Source organism: Dipteris shenzhenensis, chromosome 20, assembly GCF_047967505.1.
Source record: "Dipteris shenzhenensis isolate YYH24624 ecotype China chromosome 20, Dip_SZ_1.0, whole genome shotgun sequence".
In the NCBI taxonomy this organism is placed as follows: domain Eukaryota; kingdom Viridiplantae; phylum Streptophyta; class Polypodiopsida; order Gleicheniales; family Dipteridaceae; genus Dipteris; species Dipteris shenzhenensis.
Genome location: NC_141615.1, coordinates 47560385 through 47579450, shown reverse-complemented (window position 1 = coordinate 47579450; position 19066 = coordinate 47560385). Strand labels below are relative to the sequence as shown.

Here is a 19066-nt window from a genome sequence, read left to right as displayed (position 1 = left end):
TCCACAGATAAAAGCATTCCCACACCAGCGATAATCACCGAAAGGATGCCACATTTCAGCACGAGCAAGAGATGTATGAAAGGCATAACTTGAAGCTAACTGAAAAGTATCTCCATTTATTGTGCATCTAACAATAATGCAGCGCCCATGTGGATCATTATATTCTAATCGAGGCTGCAAATCACGATGGATGATCCTGGCAACACTAGAAAAGGAAGAGTGCTTTCTTCAGATGCTCAAGAGCATTGCCTCAGTCCTGATCTTCAATCTTTTGCAAATACATTGCATGCGGGCTTTTCTGAAATTAACAATGCTTGGACAGAGCATTCAGCTCCAAAATTTCGTGTCTCGTTTCCAAGCCATGTTCTCTATGCTCCTGTTATGAGTTTGGCTCAAAAGGCAATGGTCTTGTTTTTCCCTGGAAAAATGCTTGATGCAACAGATGTTGCTCAATGGTTTAAATCTCTTTTGAAAGGATGCTTTGTTGTGGGCTTTATATAGCTCCTAGAGGATTTTATGAGGTTATATTTACAGACGCTCAGTACAAGCAACAATTATTGGAAAAATCTCCTTTGTTTTTTGGGAACCAACTCATGCATGTATATCCATGGATGCCTACCTAGGATTATAAAAGTCTTATTTGCCATAAATGCCCTATGTGGGTTGAGGTGGTTGATTTGCATTTATATTGCAGGCCAGCCTTGCCTTATGCCACACTTCCCTCGAAATGCTAATTAATTATGTGTTCTTTGGGATATGGATAGACCCACACCACCTCATGTTGCTTTACAGGTGTTTTTTAAGTTAAAATGGGGTAACTTTGCAGGTGCATGTTTTGAATGTGGCAAGTATTTCCATGAGTGCCCTCAACTTTTATTGAAGCCTCCCCCTATAGCTACAACCCCTAATGAATCCTCCTTGCCGAAGTCAGTTGTCATGCAACGAGCTCGTAGTTCAATGGCTATTACCCCACCTCAGATTAATAATAAGGGTAAAGCTAAAGTTGCTTATGCTCCTTCTAAATAAGGAGATAAAAAAGTTGTGAGAGAGAAAGATGCCTCTTCTAATTGGCAACAGCTCAAGAAAACATTTAAGCCAAGATCCATGGCTAGTAAAAGTTGGACAGAGACTGCTTTTACATCTAAGGATGTTCCTTTGCCTGATGGTTTTGAGGTTGGTAGCCTTTGGTCTACTTTGTTGCTTTATATTACAAGAGAGCTTCCCAAAAAGGAAAAGCTGGACAATACATCAACAGAAAATCTCAGTATACATCAAAATCTATGTAGTGAGTTTGTAGACAATCAAAGAGAGATTGTTGCAAAGATCTGTGAAAAAAAAAGAAAATTGATAACTGAGGATCACCAAAGATCCTATGATTGCGATCTATCCATAGAGTCCCGAGCACCCAGTCTCTCTCTCTCTCTCTCTCTCTCTCTCATCACCAAAGATCCTATGATTGCGATCATATCCATAGAGTCCCGAGCACCTAGTCTCTCTCTCTCTCTCTCTCTCTCTCTCTCTCTCTCTCTCACACACACACACACACACACACACACACTTTTTTTCTTTTTCTTTTTTTGTGAAACTATTATTGCTTTTATATTACAAGATGAGCATCCCAAAGCTGGACATGCTCAAAATACATCAAGGAAAGATATCAATATATGACAAATATACATCCTGATCTAGAGACCCTGTTCGCATACAATAAAATGCAACATGATGAATTCTAAGATTCATAGAAAATGAGCACCCCAACTTCGATGGCCCCAAGGAGAAGGCTAATCCATGGAGCCCTCAAAACACCATGTACAATAATAGTGGGAAGGATCAAAGATCAACTAAAAGCATGTACTTGTAGAATTGTGCTTAAGCCAATTCATTGATAGCTGGAATGGCCCCAAAGAGAAGTCAAGTATTGAATCAAAGTCACCTATTGTTTTAGTAAGACCGATGAGTTCATATTTAAGGTAGGAAGCTCTAAAAGTATTATTTGTATGTCAAGGTATTTGTTGACTTGTGAAGTTATATTGCAAGATATTTTTTTCACCAGCAAGAAAGAGACGTGTCCACATACAACACGAGTTCCAAAATTGGATTTTTGAGCCTCAAAGAATAGATTAACAAGATCTACTATTATGCTACTTTAGAAAACATGTTTTTCTGTTAGATTTTCATCAAAGTGCACACAGTGCAAGAATTACAACTATCACGATTATGCACAGAGATACTTGTAGATATGAAAGAACATAATTCAAGGTCACACACATAAGTCAAAAGGCATGCATACTTTTTAACATATATTTGACAACTATGTATAGATGTCCTTTTGTATAAAAGTATAGTATGTGTGGGATGCATGCACGTGGGGGGTCCTATTAACTGTCAGTTTTCTCATTGTAAATGCATTCATAACAAAGGAACCTTTTTAGGAAGCTGTAGCACATCTACAGGAAATTTGCATACCAAATGTCACATTTCATCTTGCCTGAAATGCTAGGATCACATTCCGAAGAGAAATTCTACCATGACCAGCTGAGATGCAACAGTCACTTCAAAAAGGAAAATCAGAAAAGAAATAAAGATAAATAAAAAGGGGAAGCAGAAGAGTATGCACGAAAACCACAATGTGTGAAATACCAGCACTTCGCTTGCTTTTGGGACCAAACCAAAGTAAAATAGATCAGATCATAGTAAAGTATGCTTTTTTAATAATGCAATAATGAATAAACGCACTGAAGAAGAGCAATTAATGCTGGCTATCATACCAAGCCTCAAGGTTTGTAAATTTCTCAAGCTACCACTATCTCTGTTTTTTCATTATGACACTCATTGTATCTACTTCTGTTCTTATGCACAAATGAATATGGCAGCCTTGAAAATTTCAATTTTCTTGTGCAGAGAAGTTACAATTACAATAACACGAGAGAGATACAGTTTAGACATATCGTGAATCTCTTATCCCCCCCACTCAACCAAAAGAAACAAAATCCCAACTATTGAAAATCAAAGCATCCAATAGCCAAACAAATCTTTAAGCTGTCTACAATGCACACATCTTCTCCAAATTGGACCGATATTTGCAGTCATAGTGTAGATAAAATCCCTACAGTGAGCTGGTACATCCTTACTAGTACCTGACATCAATGCCACGCAGGCAAGTTGATCTTAACCAACTACAGATCCATAATCTGCCTCTGTAGATCACCATAGATACCCAGGTGCCTTCTATCGACACTAGAAACATATTCTCCCCTTAGGCCAGTTCAGTTTGAAAGCGTAAACATATTCCCATACTCAGGAGTTCTTGATACAACCATTTGCAGGAATAAGGTACATGTACCTGGACAATGCGGTCACTATGCTTACAAAACCTGCATTTATAGCCTTTCACATCTTTTGTAACCATCCTACAGCAAGACTGGCAAATATGCACACAATATGGATCAGAGAGGGAGAATAATCTTTCCCGTATGTTTGCACTTGCCCCATGTGCCAATAAACAATCCCTCTCCATTTCGCCTATTTTCACACCGCCATGCCTCCTACGATCTGCTATTGGCTGCCGTGTTAGGGGATGAATTGGACCATGCCTTCTGTACTTTAGTTGGTCTTCTGCCATCTTCAATAGCCTCTGATAAAATGCTGGCCCAATGAAAATCTTGGCTTCAAGCATCTTCCCTGTCTGTCCATTTATCATGGTCTCCTTTCCCCAACATTCATAACCCAACCTGAAAGCACCAAAAACCTCATTATATCGATACAGCAGAAGTTGCTCAAAACAACATGATTTATCAAGGCAGAGTCCTACCGATGAAGCTCTTTTTTAATAGACTCAGGTGACATGCCATTGAAAGGTGTTGCATTACATTTTTGACCTCCAATTGCAGAAACTTTTCCCAGATGAGTCTCAAGGAGCTGTCCAAGGGTTTGTCTCGATGGAAATGCATGTGGGTTTATGATAATGTCAGGAACTATACCAGCTGGTGTGAAGGGCAGATCATCTTGTGCAAAAGTCAAGCCTATAACACCTTTCTGTCCATGCAAAGAGGAAAATTTGTCGCCTACCACTGGTAACCGTTTCTCTCTCAGGACAACTCTTGCAATTGGTTTTTCATCCCCATCTACCGTGAGTATAATGCGATCAGCACGCCCTTTTTCACATGCTTTTAGGCGTACACTTGTATCTTTCAGCAAGGCACTTGCTTGTTCTGATAGTAGCTTCCCAAACACAATGTCATCTGGGCAAAGATTCGCACCAATGAATGGCAGTCCGTCACTCTCTAGTTTATTATATGCCGAGGATGGTCTGTTGACTTTTCGAATATCTGAGATTGTAGGTTTCATCAAAGTCTCAACCTCTGGATCAAGCTCCAGAGAATATCCACGATAATGCATAGAGTTAAATAATCCACGGTCTATGGAAGATTGATTCATAACAATAGAGTCCTCCTGATTATAGCCCAAAAAAGGGCATACTGCAATTATTGCATTCTGACCGTTCGTGAGTTCCTCCTTATCAAGTAAGCATGCAACCCTTGTACTTACTAAAGGCTTTTGGGGGTAGAACAAATTCTGGCCAGATTTGTCAAATCTTGCTTCTAAGCAAGTAGTATAGAAACCAATTGCTTGTTTTCCATGTTTTTGGGATTGGTGCATCACCCTAGTGCTATGATTATGGTTTGCAAAGGGTATCAACGATGCTCCAATACCAAACATATGTGAAGAGTGGATCTCACAGTGACTAAAGTTTTTAGATGAAAAATTCGTCCTCAAGTCTTGAAGATCAAATGCAATCATGCAACCCAACTCTTCTTCTGGTCCCACATACTCAATAATGCCTTCCTTCAAAAGATCTATGGCCATCAACTTTCCTTTAACGAGAAGCTTACTAATTCTCTCTTTCATATCCACTGGCCCGTTAGTTTTCACAATGATCAATGGTCTTAAAATACGGCCAGAATCACAAAGAATCCTGATCTCCTTTAGGGAAAAATCGGCAATAATTTCTACCTGTCAAGACACACCATTAGAACTCTTTCATTCCAAGAAAATGCCATGAAAATATGTTTCATGTTCTAGTGCAGCTTTAACCCTGTTCTTTCCACATCAGTTTCACTACAAAGACCACTAGAAGCCAGTAGTAAACATGAACCCCCCATATTTTTCAACACTATACTGTGCAATCTGTGCATGCCATGCTCAATTCCAATTTTTAACCTCAACAAGATTTGACTCACGGACATCCACAATCATCTTTTACATCATCCAGATCTCAATGCATGCATACAAAATTATTTCGACATTTGAAAAAGGAGATAATGTAAAACAAATCTGGCGGTTTGAAGGTACTGATAGGACTGTGACTATTTTCCATCATGATTATGTCCAAAGGATTTTTTCCATTGATCTTCTAATTACCATTTCATCATGCTTAGTGTCCAACAATATTTGAGTTCCAGCAATTATTAAACTTGTTTGATTACTCTATGAAGTAGTTTGCAAACAAGAATGATGTATTCCTTAGGGTAGGGACATCAGGACTTCTTTAGCATCTGTTAAGTAGGATGTACATCTAGAAAATGACTTACTTCCTGCAAAATCAATAAGCTGCTATCTTACGATAGTCGTGTTTCTTAGTGACCATAAAGATCTACAGCAAGAAATCCAAAATGCACTTAAGATCCAATGACTTTGAGCAGTTATCTGTTTAATGAGTGATTGGATTGGCTGAAAATTTGAACTCATGCATGTGGAATCTCAAAAGGAAAGAAGACTAGTTTTGACAATTCATAAAAGAGTAAGAGTTAGCATTGGATGCAATATTGGGCACACTTGTACAGTCATGTTAAGGTAGTAATATTGAGTTTTACCACTAACACTCCTTTACAAACTTCAGAGAGCAGCATACATTGAGGGGCACTTATCTAACAAAGGCACTATGTTGCAACCTTCTGCATCATCTATGCTGCCCGATTTGCCAAGTGGGTACATAGTTTTCTGGACAGCACTTCCTGGATAGGTCGCGAGAGCAGACACAACTCTGGAGGAGAGGTGTCAACACAAAGAAAGAAAGAAAGAAAGACGCTGGCTTCGTAGGAACCTAGACGTTCCTATTTTATTACTTTCAAAGGAATTACTTGTCATTCATGATGATGGAACTATTTTTAGCTTTTTCTCTCGCAGCCACACAATATGGCTTGGGATCTCATTATCGTCCTCTATGGCAAAAAATTACTTGTATGCTTTCACCTTTTGTCTCGATTCCTCCTTTGGAACTTCAGGATAGGCTGAAGGATTGGATTTTGACTTCCCGAGAGTCCTCCTTTTGTCCTTTGAGGCTATCTCAGATTATAGTGCCTACATTATATAAAATCCTTTTGCCTCCGCCTTGGGTTTCAGATAAGGCTAATTCTATTTAGCGAATGCATCGGCCAGCTAAGTGGTGAAGAAAGACACTAAGGCAACTTTGGGCATATAAAGTTCCTCTTCGGCAACAGGTCTTTTTATGGAGAGTTCTTTTGGGGGGTTTTCCATCTGGCCAACTACTGGCACGTAGACACATTGCTCCTGCTCTATGTCATAGATGCTGTTTGAGGGGAGGGGTTCCTATCCTTCCGGAGGTGTTACCGGAGGCCAAAGGCCACTGGCGTGAGAAGCATGAGTTGTGCAATGCTCTAATGCAATGGATCGTGTAGAGCGCACCGTGCAGTAGTGTGCGAGTGTCGTATGCTATACTGCAGTGAACGACGACGTACGAGTACACTATGCTAAGTGACAATCACCGGTGACCTCCACAACATAAGCAAAATAAGAAAATCCTACACTGGTGAACAATCCCCATATCCGGAAGAGACAAGAGAGATGAGAAAGTGACCAAGTTGGCCAATGTACATATCACTGGACGTGTCCCTAGGTCACAAGTCGCAAGTCACAAGAATACACAAGTCGCAAATCACCAGAATACACAGGTCTATCCCCATAGTAGACAAAGGGTACACACAAGTCTCTCACATTCGCTCCTTGGCGAGCTCGTAGCTCTAGCCTCTATCTCTCCTCACTCTCCTCTCTTTCGCTCCCTGTGCCGAATGCCGAATGCCTCCTTTTCTCTCTCCCTTCTCCTTCATCCTCATCCCCCGCCTTGGAGGGTCCCTTCTTCGCTGAGAATCCCCTCCTTTCTTCCCATTGGTCAATCTCTTATCGCCTTAGCTGTTGAGGATAGCCGTTGCGCCGCTGGCTCTCTTGATGGCTTCGGCGACTTCCTGACTCCCTGACTCGCCAGACTGATGGTATAAATTCTCCATGTGCAGGTGAGCTGGTTCACCGCATCTCTTAATGGCTTCGGCGACATCCTGACTCCCTGACTCGCCAGCCTGACGGTGTAAATTCTCCATGTGCAGGTGAGCTGGTTCACCGCACCACTGCACCACTGTATCACTGAACCACCGTGTAAATATAAATACTCCTGACTGCTCCATGTGCTAAGCTTACTCTCTAGGTGTGCAGCTCTTGATGAGATCACTTTGGACATGGTACTCCTGGTTGACCTGTGTCGACCTGTGATTAACATGTGTCGACCTGTGGTTGACAGCCTCGGACAGTACTCTTGGATGAACCTGTGTGATTGCGTGGCTAACTTGTGTTGACACATGGTCAACATGTGGTCAACAGATGTCGTCATGTGGTCAACGCCTGTCGACAAGTGGTCGTGTGATAAGGTAACAGTTTCCCCCGCCACGATCATTCACCGTCCCGGTGAATAGAAAGGGAGGACGAATCCATCAAAGAAAAATAAAAATGAACTTACAAACCATTGATATGGTGATGGAGTGGGAAAAGGAAAGAGTACAGACCATGTGGTTGGCCGTGGGAGTAATCCAAGATTTGTATTAAGTTGAAACGTGAAAAATAAACTGCTGTATTATAAGGGACAGCATGGAAAATTGCAGAAAAAACTGAGTACATCTTGAGGTAAAACACTGATATTTACAGTGAGGGCCAAACAGCTTGGCAAAATCTAACAGTGCAAAAAAAAACCCAAACACCAACAGCCATGTATCAACCCTTCTATGAGATTACGGAGGGTGGTAAAGCTGCAGCCTGTTCCTCTGCCTTCTCCTCTTCCGCCTTCGTATTTGGCTCTGTGGCTTTTTGCGCATCCCTTTTCTCTGGCTCAGTCATAGGTATCTGTGGATGGGGTGCTTCCTCCTCACACTCAAGCGTGTCCATCACATTTCTCAGATTTTCATACTTGTCTTTATATCGCCGGTATCGCCGGTAGTAATGATACTTTTGCTCTTGCAAGGTGGACTGGGAAGTCTGGAGGGTGGCCAACTGCATCCGAAGAGCTGTGAATTCTTCCTCCATGGATGAACGCTTCTTTTCCAATTCAGCCACTCTGGATTCTGATTTTTCTTTGGCAATCTTGGAGGAAGACAAAGACTCTTTTAACTTGGTAATCTCCTGGTGAAATCTGGTCACCTCCGTGACATGCTGGCTGTGCAAAGTTGCCAGAGCTGCAGCATGTTGGCTGCGTAAAGATGTCATTGCTGCTTCCCATTCCTGCATGTGATTATGGAGGCGATCCTCAAGGGCAGCCTTCTGAATATTCCAAGCGATGTCACGCTCATGTATTGCTGAGTCCTTCTCTTTCTGCCACCTTTCCTCCTGTTGTCGAAGTGTCACGCTAGTGGCGCGCTGCTGGGCTGCCTAAGCTCTCTCGAATTCTAACTTTAAATGTTGCTGTTGAGAGAGGAGCTTATGAGCATAACCTATAGAATTGAAGACGGCTGTCCCAAGCTGTGTGAAGGTGTCGTCCATGATACGCTGAGCAAGATGCAGGGACCTTTTCATCCACGCATACCTGTCGCTGTAATTCATCCTGTCTGCCAAATTAATGACGCCCCCAATTCCTCAAACATGTCAGGGAGAGCTCCCTCTTCCTCTGTTGACACGTTTCCTGTAGGTGCCAATTTGTCCAAGTGCACAAAACATGTCGGGGCCCTGGAGATCTTTTTGTTCTGTGCGAGGCAGTCCTGCAAGGGAATGGTGAAGATTTGAGTGAGATCCTCCTCTTCCCCACATACTAGTGAGCGTTTTTTGTGAAGGACAGATAGTAGTTGGCTGTAATCTTCATTTTGTTTTTCCACCAGGGAAATATTTGAAAGAGGTGGGCCCGATGAAGCAGCTATGTAAGCTGTGAACATATCATTTTCATGAAGGGGTGGGCAATCCACAGATTTGGGCAGAATCCCTCCCTCAAATACCTCCTCTGATGCTGAAGTGGCCGATGGAGCATCTCCGCGAGAGGGGCTCCCACTCCCGTCTCTAGTCCTGTCTCTGCCTGGGGAGGCTGAAATGTGAAGTACACCCTGGGATGACATCTCCTGAGAAAGCCCATGGGAGTGGGAGTCGGGTCCCAGGCTAAGATTCAGGTCCAATACCTGGTCCAAAACATGGTCAGAGGTCGCCTGAACTGTGGTGATGACTGCATCGGTGAAAGTGGTAGGGCGTGAAGACGAAACAGCTACAGTCCTGCGTAACAATACACCTGTCGAGGAAGTCCCGAGTACAACAGTCGTCGTCACTGGTACAACAGGAGGTGTACCTGGTGCAATCCCTCCCAGGAGAAGCCTGGACAAGTGTGACTGATGGAGAGGCAAGTCCTAGCACGGGCACGACTGATGGAGATACAAGACATGTCACTGATGGTAACCCTGTGGCACCGGTAACAGAATATGCTGAAGAAGCTCCGGTGCAGACTTCATGAGGTGGCGCTCGCCGAGGTGTCCTGGGCGAAAGAGGAGAAGAGGCAGTCCCGGGGGAAGGAACACTGGAAGTGACAGTGAACGATGTGGAAGAGGGGGTGACAGGAGGGGAGAGAGATGTGGAAGGGAGGCGACCTATGACAATGGGCGGAGGGTTGGCCTTCCACTGATGAAGTAAGAAGGTGAGGTGGGGCCCACAAGTACAGGTATATGTGCCCCGACGCTTGCGAACTGTGTTACGAAAGGCAGGGTAGAAGAGTGAGGCGAAATCATAGGGAGTGACCGAGAGGATGGAGTCTAAGGCAGAATGGATCGCCTTGGTGATGAAGAAGTGGCCTGGGACAGAGTAGAAGTGTGTGAACAAATACCTCGCTAGAAGCGCCTCTCGGCTGTTTCCCTTGAGAACTTTCTTGCACTCATGTCCTCTGCGATGAGTTTTACAGGTAGACAAGAAGGACAGGAATGTGGGTGAGCCAATGTGAGGTGGCAAAAAGGGAAGTGTGGGAAGACGGAGATATGTGGATACGAGACTAGGAGTGAACATGTGACGGGAATTCAAGAATCCGAATGTGTCTTTTGCAAAGTCATAAGACTGAATGAACGCAGTACACATTTGGACGTCCACCTGGGGAAGTGTGACATCATCAAACTCCACGAGAGACATGCGGGCTATCTCATCAGGTGACAAGATGCTAGACAGCTTGAGTGTGGGATCGAGGAAAGGTTTGAAAACAACCCGAATGATCGAGGAGGATGAAGCTGGGGGTGGAAGATCACAAGCCGTACTTTATGGGGCCAAATCATCGCCACCGTTACTGTGACCACTGTGCCCACTGGATGCCTTGGATGGTGTTTTGATTGTACCTGTGGGGGGCAGATAGTCAGAGCCTCCATGATCTGAATCAGAGGAACTCGAAAAGGGGGATAGCTCCTCATCTGATATGATAGTGATCCTGTCGGAGGGAGGTGAATCTGCAACTGCTCGAGGTCGTTTCGAAGTGCTTTGTGGTGTAGACCCGGCACCCAGGTCATCAGTGGTGCGTTTGCCAAGTGATGCCATGGAAGATGGTCCCGATCCTGTCGTGTGGCCTGCTCGAGCCCGATGGAAGTCAACGAATAAAGTATCGCGGGGTAATCTGGGTTTGTACTTGTGGCGAGAGGCACGGGTAGGCATGAACGATGGCGTCGTATGGAGAGGAAAAGAGTACGGAGGGGGTGTCGATGTCGAGGTCTGGAGAGGCAAGGAGGGAGGAGGAGGTGTTGATGTCGAGGTTAAGCCCGGAATCTGCTACGAAAGGATTCCTTAGCAGAGCCACCCTTGCAGACCCATGCTTCGATGGAGAGGAAAAGAGTGAGGAAGGGGTGTCGGTGGAGAGGGAGAGTAAAAGGACGGATGTAGATTAGGGGGGAGGAGGGGGGCTGGAGCTAGGAGGGGAGGTGATGCAGAGGGTGTAGGGAGGAGAAGGGGGGAGAGTTGCTCCAGAGAGGGGGACGTAGGCAGAGAGAGGGGGCTGCGCAGGAGAGAGGGGGAGGGGCAGGGTGGTGGGTAAAGGGAGAGCAGGGAGGGGCTGTTGCGCAAGAGGGGGAGGGGACTGTTGCGCAGGAGAGGGGGAGAGGGGAAAGGTGGGGGGTAAAGGGGAAGAGGAGGGAAAGCCTGTTGCGCAGGAGAGGGGGAGGGGACTGTTGCGCAGGAGAGGGGGAGGAGGGGCCTGTAGCACAGGAGAGGGGGGAAAGGGGGCTGTAGCGCAGGAGAGGGAGAGGGGGCTGTAGTGCAGGAGAGGGGGAGGGGGCTGTAACGCAGGAGAGGGGGAGAGGGCTGTAGCGCAGGAGAGGGGGGAAAGGGGGCTGTAGCGCAGGAGAGGGGGAGGGGGCTGTAGCGCAGGAGAGGGGGAGAGGGCTGTAGCGCAGGAGAGGGGGAGGGGGATATGGCGTAGGAGAGAGGAGAGGGGGCTGTAGTGCAGGAGAGGGGGAGGGGGGAAGAGTGGTGGGTAAAGGGGGAGAGGGGGGGCTGGTGTGCAGGAGAGGAGGAGGGGGGAAGGGTGGTGGTGAAGGGGGAGAGGGGGGGCTGTTCAAAGGGTGGAAAGAGAAGGTGTTTGTAAGAGAGAGGTGAGAGGTAGAAGTTGGACAGAGGGTGGAGAGAGAAGGTGTTTATAAGAGAGAGGTAGGGAGTTGGACAGAGGATGGAAAGAGAAGGTTCTTGTAAGAGAGAGGTAGAAGTTGGACATAGGGTGGAAAGAGAAGGTTTTTGTAAGAGAGAGGTAGAAGTTGGACATAGGGTGGAAAGAGAAGGTTTTTGTAAGAGAGAGGTAGAAGTTGGAGAGAAGGTAGAAGGAGAAGGAGTTTGTAAAACAGGATGAAAAGGGGAGGCCGTAGTTAGAGAGAGAAAGTGACACAGAGTGAAAAGGGGAGGCCACATTTAAAGGGTGGTCATTTAGAGAGAGATAGTGGCACGGGATGAAAAAAGGTGGTCACACTTAGAGAGAGAAAGTGGCTCAGGTGAAAAATGAAGGGCTCACTTAGAGAGAGAAAGTGACACTCGGGTGGAAAGAAAAGGACCCATTTAGAGAGAAGAATTAGCACCAAGGGGAGAGAGGAGGAGCCATGTAGAGAGAGAAAGTGACACTAGGGGTAGAGAGGAGGACCCTTGTAGAAAGAGAAAGTGGTCCTCACTCAGAGGGAGAAGATGTCACCAAGAAGGAGAAGGACTAGGAGGGTGTTTTCTCATTGATCATGGTACCTCTTGATGCGTGACCCATTCACCGGTGCAGGTAGGAGTCTACCTTCCAAAGTGGCCAAGTGGACTCCGCCACTTGGGATAAGCTTGGCAATGAAAAATGGACCTGTCCAACCACTCACAAACTTAGGTTTGTGTTTGAGAAACTTACTGGAATACAAGAGTACTAAATCTCCGACTTTGAAATTCCTTTTTCTGAGGTTCCGGTCATGCCAAGCTTTTTGTCGCTTCTGCCAAACTTCTTGAGCGAAAACTGCTTCACGTCGATGCTCTGCCAGTGCTTCCAAATCCCACAAGCGTTCCATTGTGCAGGCTTCAAGGTTGTCATTTTTGTCTGGAAGAATCTTGTGAGTGTCAAGATGAAATTCATAAGGCATAACGGCCTCCAGTCCATAGACCAGCTCGAAGGGTGAATACCCAGTACTCGCCTTGTAAGCCGTTCGATAGGCGAATAAAGCAGCTGGAAGTACGTCGTCCCAATCGGCTAAAGAATTTAGGCAAAGTCGATGCACGATCCCGCACATTGTGCGATTTGAGCTCTCAGCTAGACCATTGGCACGTGGGTAATAGGGAGATGAAAATTTGTGAACTATTTGAAGCAGGTGAACTAGTGCAGCAATGGTGTCATTTAGGAAGTGAGACCCTCTATCACTTATCAATTCAATAGGACAACCAAACCGAGAGATGATCTGGTCATATAGAAATGTGGCTACTACCTGGGCTGTACAGTTCTTGACTGCCTTGGCTTCGACCCATTTGGTTCCATAGTCGGTGGCAAGCAGAGCATACTTGTTCCCTCGGCGTGTGGCAGGAGAGATGGTTCCAATGAAATCCAATCCCCAACGATAGAAGGGAGGCACCGGAGTGAATGGTTTGAGAGGGAGGTACTCACGCCTTGTAGGCTTGGGGCCCGCTCGTTGACATGAATCACATCTGGTCACATGAACATGGCAGTCACGGAAGAGCTTGGGCCACCAGAACCCTGCTCGCATGATCTTACGAGCAGTAGCATCTGATGCCATATGCCCTCCACCTATGCCAGCATGTGCCTCTTTAAGAATGGATTGTGTCTCGTGCGGAAGCACACACCGTCTCAAGATCTGATCCTTCCCAAGCTTGTACAATTGACCTGCAATCAACTTAAAAGGAGCAGCTTGAAGGATCCGTTTATGTTTCTCTGTTGGAGTTAATCCTGGAGGAAAGCCACCTGTAGACAAGAGGTGTACTATGTTGGCATACCATGGTGGGAAGCAGTCCACCGCAAATAGGCATTCATCAGGTAGTGCTGTTATTCCGAACAAGCCCGCATCGGGTAAGTCATCGGTGATACCACTGGCTGGTTCCCCGGAATGTAACTTGGACAAGTGGTCTGCAGGTTCATGCAGTCTCCCAGCCCTCACCACAATGTCGAATTCAAATTCTTGAAAAAGAAGAATCCATCTGCTTATCCGGCCACCAAGAGTAGGCTTATTCAATAAATACTTAAGAGCTTGATGATCAGTGATGATCACAAACTTGTTGCCCAAGAGGTAGTGACGATACTTGGTCATGGCATAAACCATGCCGAGGCCCTCCCTTTCTGTGGTACTGTAATTGCGTTCTGCTCCATTGAGTTGTCGACTCGCGAAGTATATGGGCAAATCAATCTTAGTATCCTGGTTAGGTTGAGCCAGTATAGCACCTACTGCCCACCCACTAGCATCCACATGGACATGAAAAATTACATCCCAATCGGGCTGCCTGAGGATGGGGGCCTTCATGAGGCGATGCTTCAGATCATCAAAGGCTAGTTGTTGTGGGGTGGCCCAAACAAACGATCGGTCTTGATGTAGGAGTTCTGTCAGTGCAATAGCAATGTCGGCATAGAAACGTATGAACCTTCGGTAATATCCTACATGCCCTAAGAAGGACTTCACCTCTTTGGGTGTACGAGGGATGGGCAATGAGATGATCACCTCTACCTTTGCGGGATCCGTGGTCATGCCCTCAGCAGAAACAATATGACCAAGGAGAACACCTCGGAGTGCGAGAAAGAAACATTTGTCAGGGTTCAAACACAAGCGCACTTCTCTGCACTTATCAAAGACCCATCTCAACTTATGTAGATGATCATTTTGTATGGCCGGATCAAGATGGGAGGCCGATTTACCATTAAAAACAGAGAAGTCATCTAGAAATACCTCAAGAAACTTGCCGATATTCTCTTGAAAGAGTTTGGTTACAAGTCGTTGAAAGGTTGCTGGGGCATTACATAGTCCAAAGGGCATCATTCGGTAGGCGTATGTTCCCCATTGAGTGACAAAGGTAGTCTTGGGCTGATCCTGTTCTTTCACTCGAACTTGGTTGTACCCGCTATATCCATCCATGAATGAGTATAAAGCATGTCCTGCCACTGTCTCCAACACTCTATCTGTGAAGGGAAGGGGGAACATATCACGTCGTGTTGCAGCATTCAAACTCCGATAGTCAACACATATTCTAAGTTTGCCGGTCTCTCTTTTGGGTACAATGACAATTCCACTGACCCAATCGGAGTAATCCACTGGGTAGATTAATCCTGCTTGCTCCATTTTCTGTATATCTGTTTGGACTGCCTTGCCGTAGTTGGGATTCATGCGGTATGGACCTTTAATCACAGGGTCTGCATCGGGATATAAGTCGATGCTATGCTCCATGAAATCAGCGGGCACCCCCTTCAGATCCTTGTAGGACCAAGCAAAGACATCCACAAATTCTTTAAAAAGGTCGGTGACTGCAGCTAGAAGATAGTCATGTTCCCAGACCCAAGTGGCTAACTTCAAATGCCTCGGTTGGTCCTCACTTCCAATGTTGAGATACCGCCAGTTCCGTGCCTCATCAACAGGGGCAATGCATTGGGATGTTGAGATACTTGGTTCACCCATTCTCAGTCCTGTATGTGTTGGAGTATCTTCAAGGGGAAAGTCCCCCTCCACTTCTCTCAACCAAGATGAGGGGTAAGTAACTGGGGGGTTCTCAGGCATTGACTGAGATGTAGAATCAGTAGATGTTGCAGATGTTGTGTGCCTTCGATGCCTCGGTGACTGTTTCAGCATGCCCCGGTAAGGTAAGCCTTCCACCTCATAAGTGGTTTCCGGAAGGTCTTGAATTGAGGGGTGGTCGGCTTCTGATAAGAAAAGGTCAAGCAAAGTGAGATCGGCCATGTCCTCATCTCTGTATCCGGTATGCACCCTGGGTCCGCGCCCAAGACCTCAAGCTGTTGGTGGTGATTCTCCTCAAGTTCAGCAATGTCTATGTCACTTTCTTCTAAATCACTATCATCATCAGTCTCGTCTTCATTAGTGTTCCTGTTTTCTCTATCACCATCATTGCACTTAGCAGTACCATGGTTGTACACTGTAGTACCATGGTTGTGCACCGTGATACCCTGATTGTACTCTGAAGTACCATTGGTGGGTTGTGCCCTACTAGCCTCGTCCCTAGTAGATCCTTCATTGTATCCTATAGTATTGTCAGCATCATTTTGACCAATGTCCTCCATGTCGGCCACTGGACGATCCTCAATGTTTACTGCAGTACCATCATTGTTCTCAGTACGATCTGTGGTGTCCACTGTAGTACCCCTAGTGACCATTCTCTTATACATGTGTGGACTATTGCAAAGTCCAAAGGGCATCCTTTCGTAAACTAGTTCAGCCAGACCCTGTCGTTCTGGGTGGATTTCTGATACTGCAAGTAGGTGTTCTTCTTGATCTTCTTGTTGGCATAGTTCCACCATGTGGACCGCTAATGAGCCCAGGGCTCCCATCCAATACAAAATGACAGCCTCCTCGTCTTCTTGATCAGCCCGATCCAACAAGTAGGTCAAACTTTCAAATCCTTCTAGGGTTGTCTCCTCATTGATACCTTGGTCACCACCCCTGGGCCAGTCCCCACAGGCCCAATGCTCCTCTTCGACTCCGGCTTGTTCTTCAAAATCCTCCTCTCCTAGTTCTATTGGTATGTGCCTTGCTTGCCCTGTGACCATATCTATTTCGAGGGATGTCGATCCCAGGGGCAATCGAACTTCATCAGTTGACCAATCCTGAATGGCTTTTGAAGACCGCAACCGCTTCGCAAACTTACGTCGCACGTAATGCTTCTTGTACCTAGTTTGGTCTGCCGGAAGTCTTTTCTCCACTCTCCTCAAGTACCTCTTAGTTCTCTCACTAGCTCCTTCAAAGGTTTCAGAACTACTCGACATAAGACCTCTCTCTAGGACCCTAGATCACGACTTCTCTCATGCTACTCAATACCAGCAGTGTCCCACCGTGATCGCCATAAACTGTTTGAGGGGAGGGGTTCCTATCCTTCCGGAGGTGTTACCGGAGGCCAAAGGCCACTGGCGTGAGAAGCATGAGTTGTGCAATGCTCTAATGCAATGGATCGTGTAGAGCGCACCGTGCAGTAGTGTGCGAGTGTCGTATGCTATACTGCAGTGAACGACGACGTACGAGTGCACTATGCTAAGTGACAATCACCGGTGAACTCCACAACATAAGCAAAATAAGAAAATCCTACACTGGTGAACAATCCCCATATCCGGAAGAGACAAGAGAGATGAGAAAGTGACCGAGTTGGCTAATGTACATATCACTGGACGTGTCCCCAGGTCACAAGTCGCAAGTCACAAGAATACACAAGTCGCAAATCACCAGAATACACAGGTCTATCCCCATAGTAGACAAAGGGTACACACAAGTCTCTCACATTCGCTCCTTGGCGAGCTCGTAGCTCTAGCCTCTATCTCTCCTCACTCTCCTCTCTTTCGCTCCCAGTGCCGAATGCCGAATGCCTCCTTTTCTCTCTCCCTTCTCCTTCATCCTCATCCCCCGCCTTGGAGGGTCCCTTCTTCGCTGAGAATCCCCCGCTTTCTTCCCATTGGTCATCCTCTTATCGCCTTAGCTGTTGAGGATAGTCGTTGCGCCGCTGGCTCTCTTGATGGCTTCGGCGACTTCCTGACTCCCTGACTCACCAGACTGATGGTATAAATTCTCCATGTGCAGGTGAGCTGGTTCACCGCATCTCTTGATGGCTTCGGCGACTTCCTGACTCCCTGACTCGCCAACCTGATGGTGTAAATTCTCCATGTGCAGGTGAGCTGGTTCACCGCACCACTGCATCACTGTATCACTGAACCACTGTGTAAATATAAATACTCCTGACTGCTCCATGTGGTAAGCTTACTCTCCAGGTGTGCAGCTCTTGATGAGATCACTTTGGACACGGTACTCCGGGTTGACCTGTGTCGACCTGTGGTTGACATGTGTCGACCTGTGGTTGACATGTTTCGACCTGTGGTTAACATGTGTCGACCTGTGGTTGACAGCCTCGGACAGTACTCCTGGATGAACCTGTGTGATTGCGTGGCTAACTTGTGTTGACACATGGTCAACATGTGGTCAACAGATGTCGTCATGTGGTCAACGCCTGTCGACAGGTGGTCGTGTGATAAGGTAACAGATGCTTGGCTTCTCAGGAGACTATGCTTCATTTGTTCTAGTTTTGCCCGTCCTCCTGTGAGTTCTTGGATTTTCTTCGACAGTGGTTGAGAACAAGATTCCTGACTCCTGCTTTTGGGAAATTCTTCTAGCTCTTTGGTTTTCATCCGCGCACTCAGGAGTCTGATCTTTTCTTTGTTTGGGTTCGTTATTAGGCACTTTGGACTTTGTGGATAAACAGAAATTGTAAGTCTTTGGTGATCCAACATTTTCTTTATTTCCTTTTTTCAAACGTTCTCTGCAGCAATCTTTTTTTGACTGCTTGCAGACTCGCTACATCGATCATGATGTATATTTAGCATATATAGAGGTTTTCAGCTGATGTAATTTCTAGCTCCTCGCTTTGAGGTGGTTTTTCTTGCAATATAAACAATCATGGCTTTGTGTGTGTTGCTTGTCATGAGAATGGCGTAGAATGAGGTGCTTTCCCACTGCTTTTGATTTTTCAGAATAGACTGTTTTCCAGGCTATTCTCATTGTGAAAAAAAATTCTAATTATAACTTCAGTGGTTTCACAAAAACAAAAAAAAAGTGTGTGTGTGTGAGAGAGAGAGAGATAGAGGGAGGGAGGGAGGGAGGGAGGGGCTGCCAAAGGGCAGCCGAGAAGAAGAAAGGAGCACAAGCTATCTAGCAGCTTGTAGGGGCTGCGAAGTGTAGCAAAGGAGAAGGGATGAGCTGTAAGGCAGCCTGGAAAGGCTACAAAATGCAGCCTAGGAGAGAGGAGTGAATAGAGTGCTGCAAAATGTAGCAAGGGGAAGGAAGGAGCTGCATGGTACCCTAGGAGGGCTGCAAATTGCAGCATGGGAAAGGAGTGAGTTGCATGGCAGCCTAGGAGAAAGAAAGAAAGTTTATTATTGTCTTCAGAAGGCCGATGGTCTATGGGACTATGAGAATCCTGATACAAACAAACTATGAGGGTGGAGCTACTAAACGAGCATCCACACCAATGCAGAATGCAAAAAGCTAGTGCTGAGTACTACATAGTCATGCCACAATGATCGACTACACATCATCATCATCATCATCATGAGTTCATCCAGGTGGAT

The 19066-nt window shown here is 45.9% G+C and overlaps 1 protein-coding gene across 1 annotated transcript in view; it reads right to left on the bottom strand.

The window, feature by feature from the left end:
* Nucleotides 1-2901: 2901 nt before the first annotated feature.
* LOC147889770 (DNA-directed RNA polymerases IV and V subunit 2-like) overlaps nucleotides 2902-19066 on the bottom strand; it is a 94201-nt gene continuing 78036 nt past the window's right edge. The window contains exons 6-7 of the mRNA XM_087391922.1: nucleotides 3812-5013; nucleotides 2902-3731 (exon numbers count right to left, since the gene is read on the bottom strand). Coding sequence (XP_087248048.1) covers nucleotides 3257-3731; nucleotides 3812-5013 — 1677 coding nt within the window. The 3' untranslated portion in view covers nucleotides 2902-3256. The remainder of the gene's footprint in view (nucleotides 3732-3811; nucleotides 5014-19066) is intronic.